Here is an 18,917-nt window from a genome sequence, read left to right on the forward strand (position 1 = left end):
GTGTGCCCTTATTCACTTTGCCATCTCAGTTTAGGAGTTAGGTCCGGGGACCTATCAGACAATGTGTGTATATCCTAGCGATATGCCCCCATTATCTGAGATGGGAATACTGGGTGTGTATAGGCATGCTTTGCTTTGTCCCTCTTTACAGTGAAGTTGGGAGGCCTGTACTAGTGAGGCCTGGCCCTGCCTGGAGGCCAGAGGACTCTGTCTATGGGGCCACACATTCCCTGCCTGCTGCTCCTATGTAATAACTCAGCATCTGCTCGGAAAAGCTGACTAATCTGTTCATTTCCCTCTATGGAAAAGCCTCTGCCCAGATCCCCACCCATCGCTGTGACTCTGGGGCCACAGTCAGTCCTGCCCCATGTAGGCTGTCCCCGGCAGTGGGAGTGCAGGCTGCAGCCTCAGACGCCAGTCACCCACAGCACGGCAGAGTAACGGGACGTCAGCAGCAGCCATGAGGGAGATCGTGCACATCCAGGCCGGCCAGTGCGGGAACCAGATCGGAACCAAGGTAAGGGCTGCTCCCGGGTCCACCCTACAAGAACTGTCCGTGTAGTCTCCTCTGCAGTCTATATCTATATGGTCCAAAGAAGTCGCTCCTGACTGGCTGCAGTGATGACATGGCGCACATAGGGCGCACGGAAAACTTCCACACTGGACTGGGTGTGTCTGACAGCACCCAACTCCATGTTACAGGGTGTCACCCCTCCTGATACAGAATGGAAGGAAAGTCCTTACAAGAAACCGTCACCTGGATCACTGCCCTGTGGATGATGGGAGTTTGAATAGAAAGGTTTCTCCTGCCTACAGTTCTGTATCTTTTCCGCTATCATCAAGATCTCAGTCTCTTCTTTTGGAAACTCTGACAACTATAATATATGTAATGTCTGTCTATCTATCTCATATATCTATCTATCTATCTATCTATCTATCTATCTCATATCTGTCTATTTATCTATCTATCTATCTATAATATATGTAATGTCTATCTATCTCATATCTATTTATCTATCTATCTCATATCTATTTATCTATCTATCTCATATCTATTTATCTATCTATCTCATATCTATTTATCTATCTATCTCATATAGCTATCTATCTAATGTCTGTCTCATATCTATCTATCTATCTATCTATCTATCTATCTATCTATCTCATATCTATCTATCTATCTACTCTATCTATCTATAATATATGTAATGTCTGTCTATCTATCTCATATATCTATCTATCTATCTATCTATCTATCTATCTAATATCTGTCTATCTATCTATCTATCTATCTATCTATCTATCTATCTATCTATCTATCTCTCTTATATATCTATCTATCTATAATATATGTAATGTCTGTCTATCTATCTCATATCTATTTATCTATCTATCTCATATAGCTATCTATCTAATGTCTGTCTCATATCTATTATCTATCTATTCTATCTTCTATCTATTATCTATCTATCTATCTATCTATCTATATATCTATCTATCTATCTATCTATCTATCTATCTCATATCTATCTATCTATCTATTTACTCTATCTATCTATCTATCTATTTACTCTATCTATCTATCTATCTATCTATCTAATCGTCATCTTTAAGCGTCAGTGACTATTTCTGGATCTCCCATGAAGAATAATGGAGAATGTCCACATGGGTGGTCTGTCCTGATCTACAGACTGCCCTTTTCTTAGGATCAGGGAGGGTATCAGGAGACATCCCTTTAAGTAGGGGAGCAGTCAGTGACTGAGTTCTGCTTATGCAGGACATGCTGGGATGAGTAGTTCCACACTAACAATGCTGCACTGAAGCACTAGTGTTATGGACAATTCAGATTAACCAGGGGGCAGAAGGGCCACACTGGGGCTTTGCAGTACCATTCTCACCCAGCTTGGTTAGGCTACATGCACACGACCGTATGTGTTTTGCTGTCCGCAAAGAAAAAAAATTGACTACCTCCATATACCATCCATTTTTTTCCGGATCCATTGTAACACTGCCTAAAACGGACAAGAATAGGACATGTTCTATTTTTTATTTTGTGGGGCTACGGAACGGACATATTGATGCGGACAGCACACGGTGTGCTGTCTGCATTTTTTGCGGACCCATTGAACTGAATAGGTCCGCATCCTATCCGCAAAAAAAACGGAACGGACACAGAAACAAAATACGTTCGTGTGCAAGTAGCCTTAGAATCAAACGCGGTCAGTCTTCAGCTGTGCGTTTCCAAAGTTCAGAGAAGAAAAAGCAGAAGGTACCAGTTATACGAGGATGGACAGCATATGACTCACTGGGAGAGATTTATCAAAACTGGCTTACAGTAGTTCCTCATAGCACCAATCAGATCCCACCTTTTATTTTTCAGAGCTCCTTTGGAAAATGAAAGGTGGAATCGGATAGGTTGCAATGAACCACTGAGCCAGTTTTGCTTTGCACCAGTTTTGACAAATCTTCCCAGTCACTGGGTTCATCTTACGCATGAAAGAAAAAGTAGATATAATCTATGACAGGACTGGTCTTTGTAGACTTCCTGCTGTGGTTGAAGTTCACAGAAGGTGTCGGGGAAGTGCGCCTGATTCAGGCAGATGGCTCTCTCATCCTCTTGGAATTCTGAAAAGCCCCCATGATCTCCCTGTCCGGCAGCAGGGAGTGTCCTGGGTGCTTCTGTTATGCCAGGAATGCCGCCAGCTGCTGGGCACCCACATCACACTATCTGCCATGTCACAGCCACCACATTTGTTGAGTGCTAGATTTCACATTCATGATTAAGGCAAACCATAAAATTCTGGATGGGACATTTACTAGAACATCACCACCATGTGAAGAGCTGTAATTCATTCTGTAGCCCCCACTACATGAGCTCCTTTACAGTTCCTGTTGCTAATATCCTCATTATGTATGATTAGATTGGTCACTCATGGGTTATGATGGACTTTAGAGAAGATGAATAGGGCTTATGTGCTGAGAGCTTCTCAGTGATGATGGTGAAGCATTGCTAACACTAGGCTGACAGCCATGTCATATCACTGTATGAGTTTTCTTCCGAAAACTTGTATGTTGGATGGTTTTTGTAGGAGACAGATTACCTTTTTTAAGATCACCAATGATGGAGAGCAAAGTTTATTGATGAATGGACCTCCACAGGCAAAAGTATCCTAGCTTGAAGCTCCTTGATACCAGAACTAAAGCTTTATCCTTGTCCGCCACATAATGGGACAATAAAACTCAATCACACTTTAGGATAAGCTGTTGAAGAATATGATAATGGGGCAGGACGTGTGCTGTGGGCCGTAGCTATCTTCCTCCTCAGTCATAAAGTTACCTCAGATACGTTCTCTCCTGTAACCTTTTGTGAAGGTTTCCACAGTCTCACCATATGCAATGTTTGTAACCTTCTCATTATTGTGTTACTTATGCCATTTTTTTGTTACGTTTTAATGTGTTCATTGCAAAATGGGCTTTTTTGAACAAAATTATATTGTATTCTTCATAGAGACATGTAAGGAGATAATGTCGGGTGTCCAGATGATGATTTCCCATTTCCCCCATGTCTTTCATGAAGGGGCTCAGATTAGCCTATGGGAATCCTATTTCTTTATTCCTTAGGCTAAGGATACCTGCCAACTTTAAAGACTGCAATGTCTCATTCTGCATTCACTTCTATGGGACTGATGTAGACAGCACTGCCACATGCGCACTACCACTCCATTCATAGAGGGCCTCCCCCCCCCCATTCATTCTTCTGACTAATAGGGTTTCCCCCAATTAGATGTTTATTACCTATCCTGTAGATAGGCGATACTATTTTGTAGGATAATCCTTTTAGAATATATTTGGCTTCTGGATTCAAGGAAAACTGGGTGGAAGCGGTGACACAGCATTGGTTAAAGCGGTTCTCCAGGATTTGATCCTGAGGACAGGCCATCAATATGAGATTGGGAGGAGGCCGACTCCCGGCACTCCATCTGATCAGCTGTTTTAGGGATCTGTAGCACTCACCAGAGCTTACCAAGCACAGCGCCGTCCATTGTTTAGTGGCTGTGCTTGGTATAGGCCATGTGATCGATGTACCACGTGGCCTAGGAAGAGGTCTAAATGCTCACAGAGCTCAATACAGCTGATCAGTGGGGATGGCAGGAGTAGGACCCTCACCTATTTGATATTGATAACCTGTCCTGTCAGTATTTCTGAGAACTCCTTTAATTCACTTTATGTATTCTTTTAATGTGTTGATGTTATATTAAGTACATGATTATATAAAAAAGAACCATAAAACCCTCAGAACTTCTGAAATTCTATCATTGTATGTTTGCTGTAGAAGTTTGTTGCTTATCTTCTAACCTGGATTCTTCCTTTCTCTCTGTCTCTTCTTATTGTTCTTCTTTCCAAGTTTTGGGAAGTGATCAGTGACGAGCATGGCATCGATCCAGCAGGAAGCTATGTCGGTGATTCAGCTCTACAGCTTGAGAGGATTAACGTGTACTACAATGAATCATCCTGTGAGTGCATCCCAAACAGCACGAGGAACAGTCAGGGTGTGGGCTGTACTGTTATACACTGCCTTTATGACTTACATGCATCAATAAGTGGCCATTTAGCAGAAGACATGATAGTGTCTAGCGAGGAAAGACACATATTATGTTCCTAGATGCTTCAAATGTTAGATGGCCGTATATTAAACTCATTTTGGCAGATACCACAAATTATAGTAGGTTCGGCTAGGGATCATACTTGTATAGAGCACATTGACTGTGCTGCAACAGCCTGGCAGTTCCTCTGGGGGACAGTCTGCTGCCCAAAATGTCTGAGATTAGCTTATTCCTATCTTTATATAGATTTGAACATGCATGGTCAGCAGAGGCTATCTCATGTATGCTGCATATCTCACTAATGTTCAGGATATCCATTGTCCCACCGATCATGATTCACTAAGAACAGGAATGGATGCCTAGAACCTGTTGGGTTTGTGCTTAAGGATTTTCCCATTTTCTTTATTCCTGTAAAAAATATTAAGGGGGTAAAACATTGGAAATAATTCTTACCTGTGTACCTAAGCTTACCTATCTCTGGTAAAGTGGAAATGGCACCTACTCTCCGTTGCCTGCTTACTACAGTAGGTTCGTTCAAATAATAAAATTATAGCTCACAGTTGCCTTTGTGGGACAGTAGAATTTCCCCATAAATAATATATAACATATTTAACAGGAACAGCTGAATATAAGCTCAAGTTTTTGTTTTTGTTTTTGAAAAAAAAAAAAAAAAAGTCAGGCTCTACTGGACAAGAAAGGAGAACCCAAAAATGTAGATAACAATAGGAATTACAAATGTAAAGGCTATTTTATGGCATTTTTTTATGATTGCATTTTACTCATTTTGGGATAAAATCAATTTTTAATTGGTCTTTATTAAAAATTATCAGCAGTTTTTGTGATACATGTGGTTAAGAATCAGTCTATTTGCAGACTTCCCTCCTGAGTTCCGTCAGCTGATGGCTCGTGAAGCCTTATCTCTGATTTCAAACACTCATTTAAGCCATATTCGTAACCGTTTGATAAGAGTTTAGCTATAATGTGTGTTTTATGAAGTCAGGAGATCAAAGATAAGGCTTCACTTGAGCGGTCAGCCATTGGAACTCAGGAGGGACAGTCAGCAAATAGACTAATTTTTAACTGCATGTATCCCAAAAACTGCTGAAAATGTTATTTTTTTTAAAAGAAAGACCAATTGACAAAAATTATTTTTAGCTCAAAATGAGTAAAATGCAATCATAAAAAATTGCCTGATGGTGTCCATAGTCCTTAAAGTTATATTGTGTGTATGGATATTGTGTGCTCTAAAGGGATTTTCCAGTCAAATAAGTTCTTTGATTGCCTTGCAGAAATAGAATAATAAACCTTACTATAAAGCTGCACTCTTGTCCCCAATTCACAACCCCTCTTACCATCCATTAAATTCTGTATTTGTCCAGAAACAGGCAGGGTGCTTCCTTGCCCACTCTATGTCAGTCACATGCTTGATGAGAGTTGGCTGTCTGTCTCAATTCATTAGCTAAGCCAGACCCCTTCTCCATCATGGCTAATGTAGAGACAGAGAAGGGGACTGGCTTAGCTAATGATCTGAGACAGCCAACCCCCTTCATACACATCACTGACAAACAGAGATCGGGAGAAAGCTACCTGCTGTATCAGAACAAATGTAGAAGTGGAAGTTCTGGAACTTTGAGAGGGTCTGATATGGAGAAAATGGTGCATCTTTCATGAATAAACTATATTAGTTAGTGTTATTAATATATATTTGTAAACCCACCAAAGAACTGTGTATGTCCCAGGAAAACACCTATTGAAGGGGTTGTCCAAGTGTTGTATCTGATGGATGGTAGTCGGACTCCCAGCACCCCCACCGATCAGCTGTTGGGGTGCTCTGATGAGTGCCACAGCTTACCAAGTAAAATGTCCATTGGATAGCAACTGTGCTTGGTATCGCAGCGCAGCCTCATTCACTTGAATGAAACTGAGTTGCGTCTTGGTCATGTGACCGATGAACATGACATTGCAGCCTTCTTATAGCTTACCCTTGGCCAGTAGAGGTTACCGGAGCACGGCGGCCTCTTCAAGCAAATGACTGGCGGCGGTCAGACGCCCACTGATCTGATACTGGGGATAGGTCACCAGTATAAAACACTTGGACAACCACTTTAATAAAACAGTTGCATGCTAAAACCCAAGCAATGTAGTAGCCAAGGCTTTTCTCTCGCACATTCCTCTTCTTAGCGTGACCATAACCAGGGTGCACTACACTGAAATCCCAGAACAGAGGTTTGATTCTCCACATCTATAGCCAGTACCGTGTCTTTATGATCCCTAACCAGGCGTAATGCAGCTATGGAGGTGGTTTCCACATGTAGTAACTGTTCATTCAAAACTGCGAGCAGCAATAATTCCTTTATAGGATGGATTTTCAAAAAATGCTTTGACTCTTGTCTCCGAGTGAACACGGTTTCACTCAGCAGTATTTAGGTTGGCCGCACTCCCACTGGCCCGGCACTGAGCTCTGCTGTCTTGGCATAGATCCCTCTCTCTTCTGCTCTAAGTGAAACACACTGCTTGCTTAATACATCAGTTACACAGTTCTGCTCGCTGCTCAATGTAGCTTTATTTTTTAATGGAAAATTTCCACAATTATTTTTTGACCGTTTTTTTCCCCCCAAAATAAATCATGGGTGGCTGTTAGGACTGACATGTATGATATCAATTCAGAGAGAAGATGACCTCATTGTAATGATAGTTGTGTAACACAAGGATTTGTACCTGAAACCACAAGATGTTTAATAGTAAATCTTATTTAATTGTATTTATTATAAGCAGTTCCATCATTTTACATGAGAGGGGAATTTTAGCTCAGTTTTTCTGATACAGAGCTACAAGTCTCCCATGTCCATTCACACAACCATCCAGTTACAGTAAATTACAAAATTCTGTCTTCTTGCACTTACCACAAGAGGGAGCTATTAGTATGCAGTGAGCTCTCCCTACTGAAGACAGAGACGATTTCATTTAACAAGGCTATGTACACCTTTAGGGGCATTTGTTTTTATGATTTCATTTAGTCCTTTTGGGCTAAAAATCTTTTTTTTTAGTGGGTCTTTATTAAAAATGTTCAGCTGTTTCTGAGTATAAGGTTTATAAATGAGTTTATTTGCAAGCTGTGACTTTGTCCCCTTTGAATCCTGTCAGCTGACAGCTCATGTAGAGCTCTGATCTCTTGACCTCATAAACACTCATTATAGCTCAATTCTTATCAAACGGATAATATTTTCGACACAATGGGATAATTGGATAACTAGTTCAGGGTTAGCATCTTCAGAATTGTTGAGGGCATTGTTATTGGACACACAGCGGATGTCAAACTTCTTATTGAGAGGAAGGCGTACCTAGCTACTGTTGAGTATGGGAGCAGAATTGGTGTGACACAGCCTATATCCCATAGTGGGGTTCATATAGAAGACATCCGCTTGGGGCAGGGTGGGCACACTGTACTATGGGGGGAGGGATTGTGGTATACTTGTTGTACCGTTCTTGTATTTGAAAAACTTAATAAAAACTGTTTGATTTAAAAAAAAACTGATAAGAATATGACTTAAATAAGTGTTTATGACAGAATTCAAAGAAAACAGAAAGTCACAGCTTGCAGACTGATTTTTTAACCCTTGTACTCAGCAATGGCTGAATGTATTTAATAAAGAGCAACTGGAAAAAAAATAAAAAATTGTCCAAAATGTGTCAAATGCAATCATAAAACATGCCCCTGAAGATGTACATAGGAGGGTTTACTAAGGCTACTTTCACACTAGCGTTCGATCGGATCCGTTCTGAACGGATCCGATCATAATAATGCAGACGGAGACTCCGTTCAGAACGGATCCGTCTGCATTATTTTAGCATATAAAAGCTATGTGTGAAAATAGCCTCGAACGGATCCGTCCAGACTTTCAATGTAAAGTCAATGGGGGACGGATCCGCCTGAAGATTGAGCCATATTGTGGCATCTTCAAACGGATCCGTCCCCATTGACTTACATTGTAAGTCTGGACGGATCCGCACGGATCCGCACGCCTCCGCACGGCCAGGCGGACACCCGAACGCTGCAAGCAGCGTTCAGCTGTCCGCCTGTCCGTGCGGAGGCGAGCGGAGCGGAGGCTGAACGCCGCCAGACTGATGCAGTCTGAGCGGATCCGCATCCATTCAGACTGCATCAGGGCTGGACGGCTGCGTTCGGGTCCGCTCGTGAGCCCCTTCAAACGGAGCTCACGAGCGGACCGACGAACGCTAGTGTGAAAGTAGCCTAAGCTGAATGCAGCATCATTTTAGCTCAGTTTGCAGCAAACAACTAGGGTATATGCCTCGCAACAGATTTTTTTTCTGTTTTAGAAATCTGTACTAGAGGATGTTGAAAAGTGTCTAGAAAATGGCGTGTGGCCAAGTGGCACCAACGTTCTTGTGCAAAATATTGGTCTAAAATAAGCAAAGCGAGAGGTGGCATAAGAAGAGTGTCTATGTCTAGCAGGATGCACCAAATGTATCGCACAGCGCAAGCCACACATACATTTAGCGCATCTTCTGTCTCTGTCTGGTCTAGTTTTAAACTAAGTGTCAAACAATAATAATAAATGTGTCCCAGTGTATTTTCTTAGGCGTTTTTGCCGGATCTGTCATGGATCAGCAAAAAACGCTTCCGTCACTATAATACAACAGTCTGCATCAGTTATGAACGGATCCGGTTGTATTATCTGTAACATAGCCATGACGCATCCGTCATGAACTTCATTGAAAGTCAATGGGGGACAGAACAGTTTCCTATTGTGTCAGAGAAAAGGGATCCGCCACCATTGACTTACGTTGTGAGTCATGACGGATCCATCTTGCTCCGCATCATTATCGCGGACAGAAAAACGCTGCTTGCAGCGTAAGGCTACTTTCACACTAGTGTTTTGGCTTTCCATTTGTGAGATCCTTTCAGCGCTGTCAAAAGCGGTGCAGAACGCATCGGTTTTGCCCTAATGCATTCTGAATGAAAAAGGATCCGCTCAGAATGCATCAGTTTGCCTCCGTTCAGTCACCATTTCCTCTGGAGGGGGGCACCAAACCGCTGCCTGCAGAGTTTTGATGACCGCCTGACGAAGCGGAGCCAAATGGATCTGTCCTGGCACACAATGTAAGTCAATGGGGACGGATCCGTTTTCTCTGGCACAATAGAAAATGGATACGTCCACCATTGACTTTCAGTGGTGTTTATGACGGATCCGTCATGGCTATAGAAGACATAATACAACTGGATCCGTTCATAACGGATGCATGCGGTGGTATTATTGTAACGGAAGCGTTTTTGCAGATCCATGACGGATCCACAAAAAACGCTAGTGTGAAAGTAGTCTTATTCTGTCCTCGATGGGGACGCAACCAAACGGAATGGAATGCATTCTGGCGCACTCCGCTTCGTTCAGTTCAGTTTTGTCCCCATTGACAATGAATGGGGACAAAACTGAAGCGTTTTACCCAGCACCCCCTAGTGGTCATCGCAGGCAGCCAGTTGTATAATATGTTACGCGAGGGGAAGGAGAGGATTAGAGCGGTCTGGGTGACCATTACAAAAAAATAGTACATTTGTCAAATCTCATTGACCAAGGCCATAGGGCCCTATAACTTCATAGCATGCTAGCATTTATTCTAAATCTGCACTTTCATAGTGTTACTTAGATCACACATTGTAAAAGCCTTTATATATTTCAGACATGTAAATGGCGCCAACCAAAGATATACACGGTGTTTTGTATACATTACGGACCTGCTAGTAAAACAGATCAGTTTACATGTGGCGGCCGGAATGCTGGTATGCTTAAATCGTCACATCCAAGACTAAAAATGGAGCTGTGTGCTATACACTATAAACAGTCTTTATCACAATACATGAGAACCAGCAGACATCTGGATAGGTGTATAGAATTTGGAATGGACATCTGAAATTTAAAAAAAATATGGAGTTTTCCTTTTTATTGGTCACATTTGCCAAAGCGGTCATAAAATGGTGGCTAGAGTAACAAAAGCATTGCTTCGGTCAGGATAACGCTCAAGCAAGGAATATTCCTATCAGAGGCATAGCTAAGGGCTACAAGAGTTCAGCTTGGGCCCCCCTTTCCTCAGTGCTTTGTGGCCAGGGGCAGGGAAGCACATAGCCCTCCTGCTGATTGAGGCAAAAATTGAAACGGCACCGCCCCCCCCTCCCCCAGGTAAAATACTTGACCCAAGGCCTAGTTCACACGAACGTTTTTTTTGCGAGTGTACGGGCCTTTTTTTTGTGTTCCGTATACGGAACCATTCATTTCAATGGTTTCGCATTAAAAACGGAATGTGTTCCGTATGCATTCCGTTTCCGTATTGCCGTTTTTCCGTTCCGTTGAAAGATAGAACATGTCCTATATTTGGCCGCAAATCACGTTCCGTGGCTCCATTAAAGTCAATGGGTCTGCAAAAAAAACGGAACACATACGGAAATGCATCCGTATGTCTTCCGTATCCGTTCCATTTTTGCTGAACCATCTATTGAAAATGTTATGCCCAGCCCAATTTTTTTCTATGGAATTACTGTATACTGTACATGGCATACGGAAAAACGGAACAGAAAGGAAACGGAAACACAACGGAACTCAAAAAGGAACAACGGATCCGTGAAAAACGGGCCGCAAAAAACTATAAAAGCCATACGTTCTTGTGAACTAGGCCTAACCCCTACCCTCCAACCAGAGGTGTGACTGGAAAATTCTGGGCCCCAGTGCCCCCCAAGCATGCACTTTCTTCTTATGCGGCACAAGGGTCTTTGAGCCCCCTCAGTCTCCTGGGCCCAGGTAGCGACTGCTACCTCTGCACCCCCTATAGCTACACCCAAGTTACATCAATAGATACATAGTATGGTTTAAAATATGTCTATCCATCAAGTTAATAGGAAGGGATGTGACTAGGAAGGGGTGTGGTTAACAATAATTCTGTACATATGAATAAGAGTTGGGGCTCATGCAGGCGACCGTATTTTCTTTCCGTTTTCTTACAGGTTCATATGCGGAACCATTTACTTCTATGGGAAATTACTGTGCATTCCGTTTCCATATGTCCCCTCTGCAGAAAAATAGAACATGTCCTATTCTTGTCCGTTTTGCTGACAAGGGATCCGCAAAAAAAAACAAAAAACGGATGCAATACGGATGTCATCCGTTTATATTGCGGATCCGTGTTTTGCGGACCGCAAAATGCATATGGTCGTGTGCATGAGCCCTTAATCATATTTTCTTGTAAGAAGTCATCTAAGCAGTTTTTGAAAACTATCAACTGTTGCCTGCTGTGGCCACGTCCTGAGGTTGACTAGTCCTCTGATTCACAGCTCTTATGGTAAAGACTCCTTGTCGCCTCTGGAGACAGAACTTTTTCTTCTCCAGACGGAGGCAGTGCCATCTTTTCTTTTGTGGGGTTTTTACATTGAACAGCTTTTCACCATATTTTTAAGGACCATTTGTATATGTATATAAGTAAACCATGTCTTCCCTTTAGACGCCGCTTCTCAAGATTTTAATCTTTCTTCATAACTAATACCCTCCATACCCTTTATCAGTTTAGTTGCTCTGCTTTGTACTTTTTCCAGCTTCAGGGCATCCTTTCTATGGACTAGTGCCCCAAACTGAACTGCCTATTTCAGATGAGGCCGCACCAATGATTTGTAAAGTGTTAAAATGATGTCCCTGTCCCACATGTCCATACTTCTTTTAATACACAACAATATCCTACCAGCCTTAGAAGCAGCCGAGACTGCATGCTGTTATCTAGGCTGAGATCTGCAAGTACACCCATATCCTTCTCTACAATCCAGTATGACGTTTAAGGGAGAATTCTATAATTCCACGTTTGTCCAAGAAACAGCAGGAGTCCATTCTGTTTTCCTGTATCTTAGGAACAATCGGTATTCTATTTCCGTACATGGACGTCTCATGCTGCATCTAGCAGAGATTTGTTTTGTCTGATACTAAAATGGAATTTGAATCGATGCCAACCTAATGGGGTTTGTGTAAAGACGGTATTATACACTGAAAAGTTTTGTAGGTTCTAATAATAGAGCCACCCACTACCAAGAGGGCTTATCTAGTTCAAAATCAAGATATAGCTGGAGGAAAGGTAACCAAAATACTCTAAAGTTACTGGTGCTCATCTTCTGAGGGACGGACAAGGAGTTGGAAGCTGTTCCCCCATTACTCTAAATGGCAGGGAATAGACAGAGCTTCCAGATGGATCGTTCCCCTTCTTTAAATGGAAGATGCTGAAAGTAAGAAACAGCTACTGCTTCTTCACATACGGTTCCTACTGCACTAGTCAGCATCAGCTCCCTTACGAGACAGTAAAACCCTGAGAAAGTGGATTGAAGCAGGAGCATTAGGATTAAGGGTACTTTCACACTTGCGTTAAAGTTTTCCGGTATTGAGTTTCATCCTAGGGGCTCAATACCGGAAAAAAACTGATCAGTTTTATCCTAATGCATTCTGAATGGAGAGCAATCCGTTCAGGATGCATCAGGATGTCTTCAGTTCAGTCACTCTTACGATGCTGCAGTATTTTCTCAGTCCAAAATTCCAGAACACTTGCCGGAATCCCGGATTCTGCATTATTTTCTATTGAAATGCATTAATGCCGGATCCGGAACCGGCAAAACGCATCCGGTTTTCCAGTCTGCGCATGCGCCGACCTTTAAAAATGCAAAAAAATTAATAAATACCAGATCAATGCTATCCGTTTGCACATGGATTTCCGGATCCGGCAGGCAGTTCCAGCGACAAATTTGACTAATGGCTCGTTCACACGAACGGGTAAAGCCTGTGCCCCTGCTGTTGACCGAAAATTGTGGTCCGCAATGCACAGGCACCGTCTGTGGGGCAGGCGCATGGGGATCGTGGACCCATTCACTTGAACGGGTCCACGATCCCTCCGTACCGCAAAAGATAGAGCACGTTCTATCTTTTTGCAGTGCGGATGCACGGAACGGAAACCCAGGAAGCACTCCGTAGTGTTCCGTTCCGCATCTCCGGATTTGCGGACCCATTGAAGTGAATGGGTCCGCATCCGTGATGCGGAATGCACACGGAACGATGCCCATGTATTGCGGGTCCGCAAGACGGAAACGGGCAGCACACGTTTGTGTGAATGAGCCCTAAGCCATAAGAGGGACTAATTAGCTCTAACAACCTATTTTTCACATTATACTGGCCTTTGAAGATATCGGAGTCCCGGAAAATATTAACACAGACCACCATCATTATTTTTATTAGTTTTCCTGATGAGTTTTATTTTACATAAACTTGAGAAATTGAATGTTGTTTGACTTTATCCTAGCTGTATATTAACTTTTTAGAATCTTCCCCATTTCCAAAATCTCATTCTTGTTGACATTCAGATGTTGACATATTAGGGACATAGTCCTAATTTCCCCAGTCCTGGTAGTTTGGCACAATGTGCATTGTTACAGAACAACTTTTATACTGATTGCAGTTTATCACGTTGTTAATTGACAGCACAGTATGTAGGAGTCATTCTGGTGAGTGAATACAGGAATCCAAGAAGGATCTGAAAGTAATAATAATAGTGAAAGGAATATTAAGATGGGTGATTAAATATGATTGATGACTGATTGCGTTCTCTCTCTGTCTCAACAGCACAGAAATATGTTCCAAGAGCCGTGCTAGTTGACCTGGAACCAGGTACCATGGATAGTGTCAGGTCTGGCCCATTTGGACAACTCTACAGACCCGACAATTTTATTTTTGGTGAGCATTAGCTTATTTAACTTCATAATGTATAGTTTCTTTCAGTGTTTAACCTCAACTCGTTTTAATGCCATATTTACCAAAAGTCTGGAGAAAAAAAAAACAGGATAGTGGTTTGTGTGTTGCATGATCATGTTTAGTCTGCAGGTAGCATCTTTATTATATATACTCATGAATGGGAATGAATACTATTAGCAAGCATTCCAATACATCCTCAGAACTACCTTAGTATACAAGTTTTTGTGTATTTCAGTTTCCCCCTCTTCTTCGAGTAGACAATGTGAACAAATACTCTTCAATAACAAAAAGTTAAACTTTATTTGGTATTTTCCATGTCTTCAAGATTTTCCTTTTAAAACACTTTGTGGTTGCAGGACAAACTGGAGCAGGGAACAACTGGGCCAAGGGACATTACACCGAAGGTGCAGAACTGGTCGATTCGGTCCTAGATATAGTGCGAAAGGAATGTGAACATTGTGATTGTCTGCAAGGATTTCAGCTCACGCATTCTCTTGGAGGAGGAACAGGCTCTGGCATGGGCACGCTACTTATAAGCAAGATAAGGGAAGAATATCCTGATAGGATAATGAACACATTCAGTGTCATGCCCTCACCTAAAGTATCAGACACCGTTGTAGAGCCATACAACGCTACCTTGTCTGTGCACCAACTGGTCGAGAACACAGATGAAACGTATTGCATTGACAACGAAGCCTTGTATGACATTTGCTTCCGCACCCTGAAACTTACCACGCCCACCTATGGTGATCTCAATCACCTAGTGTCTGCCACAATGAGTGGGGTAACCACTTCATTACGTTTCCCAGGCCAGCTCAATGCAGATCTTCGAAAGCTCGCTGTAAACATGGTCCCATTCCCACGTCTTCATTTCTTCATGCCTGGCTTTGCACCCCTAACCGCTAGAGGAAGCCAACAATATCAAGCACTCACTGTACCTGAACTTACCCAGCAGATGTTTGACGCCAAGAACATGATGGCAGCTTGTGATCCACGCCACGGTCGATATCTAACTGTGGCTACAGTCTTTAGAGGGCCAATGTCCATGAAGGAGGTAGATGAACAGATGCTAGCAGTCCAAAACAAGAACAGCAGCTACTTCGTAGAATGGATTCCCAATAATGTTAAAGTGGCTGTTTGTGACATTCCACCTAGAGGACTCAAAATGTCCTCCACATTCATTGGGAACAGCACAGCAATCCAAGAAATATTTAAGAGAATCTCAGAACAGTTTTCTGCCATGTTTAGAAGAAAGGCTTTCCTACACTGGTTCACTGGTGAGGGGATGGATGAGATGGAATTCACCGAGGCAGAGAGCAACATGAATGACCTAGTCTCAGAGTATCAACAGTATCAAGAAGCTACAGCAAACGATGGTGAGGAAACGTTTGAGGAAGATGAGGAAGAAATCCATGAATGAAACAAAATTTTATTTTCTGGAGATATTACTGAATCAAGAAGTACCATATTTGTCTACTTTCCATGTACTGTGAAAGCGAGCGGCCTCTGAGCTGCTGCAGTGCAATTAGAGAACCACACATTTGTATGGACAAGGCCTGAAAAAGATTAGGCACTGTGCTTTAATTTTCTTGGGAAAGTTTATAAAGGTTTCCTCAACTCTGTATTTTAATACAGTAAAATCCATGTGCTTTGCTAAAGTAATCTGGTTTAATAAAAAAATAATAATCCCATTATGCCAAGTGTGAATTCTGATTTAAATCCACATTTACATAACTAAAATGAACAACAGCAGGAATATCTTACATAGGTGGACATCTAAATCAATAGGCTGCTGGTGAATGGACATGCTTGGTAGCCGCTTTCTGCTGCTTGATGACAAAAGTAGCCATCGCCAATGAAGCTCATGATTGCAGACATGCTAGGGCTTTGTGAACTTGACCTCCATGTTTTACAATGGGAGGCATGGTTTTAGGGTCCATTCACACATCCGTAGTGTATTGCAGATCAGCTATAGAACTGCCTATTCTTGTCTGCCATTACGGACAAGAATAGGACATAGTCTATTTTTTTTTTTTCCGGAGCCGCGCTCCAGAAATGCAGTTGCAGACAGCACACTGTGTGCTGTCAACATCCATTCCTGCCCCATAGCGAAAAAAAGGGTCCACACACGTTCCACAATTTGCGGAATGGATGCAGACCCATTCTACGGACGTGTGAATGGACCCTTAGACAAAGCAGTTTGGTGCAGTTTAAGCTTTGTGTTTTCTACCCATAGATGGATGCCATAGAAGAACCCCCCCCCCCCAGTGTGTGAACTAAACCTTTTGCAATTTATTTTCTCTAGTGAAGTTTAGACCCCAAACAGTTTGTCACTTGCTTTCAGAGTTTCCCCTTGTGCCATCCCCACAAAACTGTAGGCAAAACTTTTTTTTTTTTTTTTAATTGGGAAAAAGCCTGAACAGATAAACACAAAATGTGTGCATAACCAGAATTCATTTCTTTCAAAGGCCACATTATTCTGTAATTACAAACATACATAAAGGGACACTTCCAAAACAAAAGGGCCTTCTTTTCTATAAACACCGTTTACATTTTTAAAATAATTTTTGGCAGTTTTTCCACTTCATTAGTGCCATGCCATGGATATAAATATTATGCCTCGAAAGCAGTCAACACAAAATTATAAAGACATATTATATACATGTAATTCATTTGTCGGTTTATTGCTGCTGTAAGGAGAACAGTTACCTGCAATGCAATTCTTATGAAATTAGTAGGTGTAGAATCGGGATAACAGTTTAAAAGCTGCATTGTTCTCTATAGTACTATGTAAAGATATACAGTACAGACCAAAAGTTTGGACACACCTTCTCATTCAAAGAGTTTTCTTTATTTTCATGACTAGGAAAATTGTAGATTCACACTGAAGGCATCAGTGTGAATCTACATGAACACATGTGGAATTATATACATAACAAAAAAGTGTGAAAACTGAAAATATGTAATATTCTAGGTTCTTCAAAGTAGCCACCTTCTGCTTTGCACACTCTTGGCATTTTCTTGATGAGCTTCAAGAGGTAGTCACCTGAAATGGTTTTCACTTCACAGGTGTGCCCTGTCAGGTTTAATAAGTGGGATTTCTTGCCTTATAAATGGGTTTGGGGCCATCAGTTGCGTTGTGGAGAAGTCAGGTGGATACACAGCTGATAGTCCTACTGAATAGACTGTTAGAATTTGTATTATGGCAAGAAAAAAGCAGCTAAGTAAAGAAAAAACAAGTGGCCATCATTACTTTAAGAAATGAAGGTCAGTCAGTCCGAAAAATTGGGAAAACTTTGAAAGTGTCCCCAAGTGCAGTCACAAAAACCATCAAGCGCTACAAAGAAACTGGCTCACATGCGGATCGCCCCAGGAAAGGAAGACCAAGAGTCACCTCTGCTGCGGAGGATAAGTTCATCGGAGTCACCAGCCTCAGAAATCGCAGGTTAACAGCAGCTCAGATTAGAGACCAGGTCAATGCCACACAGAGTTCTAGCAGCAGACACTGTTAAGAGGAGACTGTGTGAATCAGGCCTTCATGGTAGAATCATATAATGTGAAGATACCGGCTCACTATTTTTACGGTGAGGATGTATCCGCGTGCTCTGTGCCTTGGTTTTTTTTCAACCTCCTTGTTCAGGTGCAGGTAACAGCCTACACCAGAGAAAATGTGAGTCCTGTATTGTCTATGCACTATTGCTCAATAAAGATGGAGAAATTGACACTTCAAAAAGTGAGTGCTGGAGCCTGAGATTTCTAATTTTGTCCCTTCATGGTAGAATATCTGCTAGGAAACCACTGCTAAGGACAGGCAACAAGCAGAAGAGACTTGTTTGGGCTAAAGAACACAAGGAATGGACATTAGACCAGTGGAAATCTGTGCTTTGGTCTGATGAGTCCAAATTTGAGAACTTTGGTTCCAACCACCGTGTCTTTGTGCGAGGCAGAAAAGGTAAACGGATGGACTCTACATGCCTGGTTCCCATCGTGAAGCATGGAGGAGGAGGTGTGATGGTGTGGGGGTGCTTTGCTGATGACACTGTTGGGGATTTATTCAAAATTGAAGGCATACTGAACCAGCATGGCTACCACAGCATCTTGCAGCGGCATGCTATTCCATCTGGTTTGCGTTTAGTTGGACCATCATTTCAACAGGACAATGACCCCAAACACGCCTCCAGGCTGTGTAAGGGCTAATTGACCATGAAGGAGAGTGATGGGGTGCTGCGCCAGATGACCTGGCCTCCAGAGTCACCAGACCTGAACCCAATCGAGATTGTTTGGGGTGAGCTGGACCGCAGAGTGAAGGCAAAAGGGCCAACAAGTGCTAAGCATCTCTGGGAACTCCTTCAAGACTGTTGGAAGACCATTTCAGGTGACTACCTCTTGAAGCTCATCAAGAGAATGCCAAGAGTGTGCAAAGCAGTAATCAAAGCAAAAGGTGGCTACTTTGAAGAACCTAGAATATGACATATTTTCAGTTGTTTCACACTTTTTTGTTATGTATAGAATTCCACATGTGTTAATTCAT

The 18,917-nt window shown here is 42.2% G+C and overlaps 1 protein-coding gene across 1 annotated transcript; it reads left to right on the top strand.

Moving 5' to 3' along the window:
• The first annotated feature begins 361 nt into the window (after positions 1-361).
• On the top strand, positions 362-16,080 carry TUBB6 (tubulin beta 6 class V). Its single transcript, XM_044295699.1, has 4 exons — positions 362-517; positions 4,406-4,514; positions 14,258-14,368; positions 14,743-16,080. Exons 1-4 carry the CDS (start codon positions 461-463, stop codon positions 15,804-15,806), a joined length of 1,341 nt encoding a protein of 446 aa, XP_044151634.1. The 5' UTR covers positions 362-460; the 3' UTR covers positions 15,807-16,080.
• Positions 16,081-18,917: the final 2,837 nt, after the last annotated feature.

The sequence above is a fragment of the Bufo gargarizans genome, chromosome 5 (genome assembly GCF_014858855.1).
Source record: "Bufo gargarizans isolate SCDJY-AF-19 chromosome 5, ASM1485885v1, whole genome shotgun sequence".
NCBI classification, from domain to species: Eukaryota; Metazoa; Chordata; class Amphibia; order Anura; family Bufonidae; genus Bufo; species Bufo gargarizans.

Coding starts and splice junctions, on each gene's coding strand:
- TUBB6 (XM_044295699.1), top strand. CDS start 461: ATGAGGGAGATCGTGCACATCCAGGCCGGCCAGTGCGGGAACCAGATC. Junction 518..4,405: donor GGAACCAGATCGGAACCAAG/GTAAGGGCTGCT, acceptor CTTCTTTCCAAG/TTTTGGGAAGTGATCAGTGA. Junction 4,515..14,257: donor GTACTACAATGAATCATCCT/GTGAGTGCATCC, acceptor CTGTCTCAACAG/CACAGAAATATGTTCCAAGA.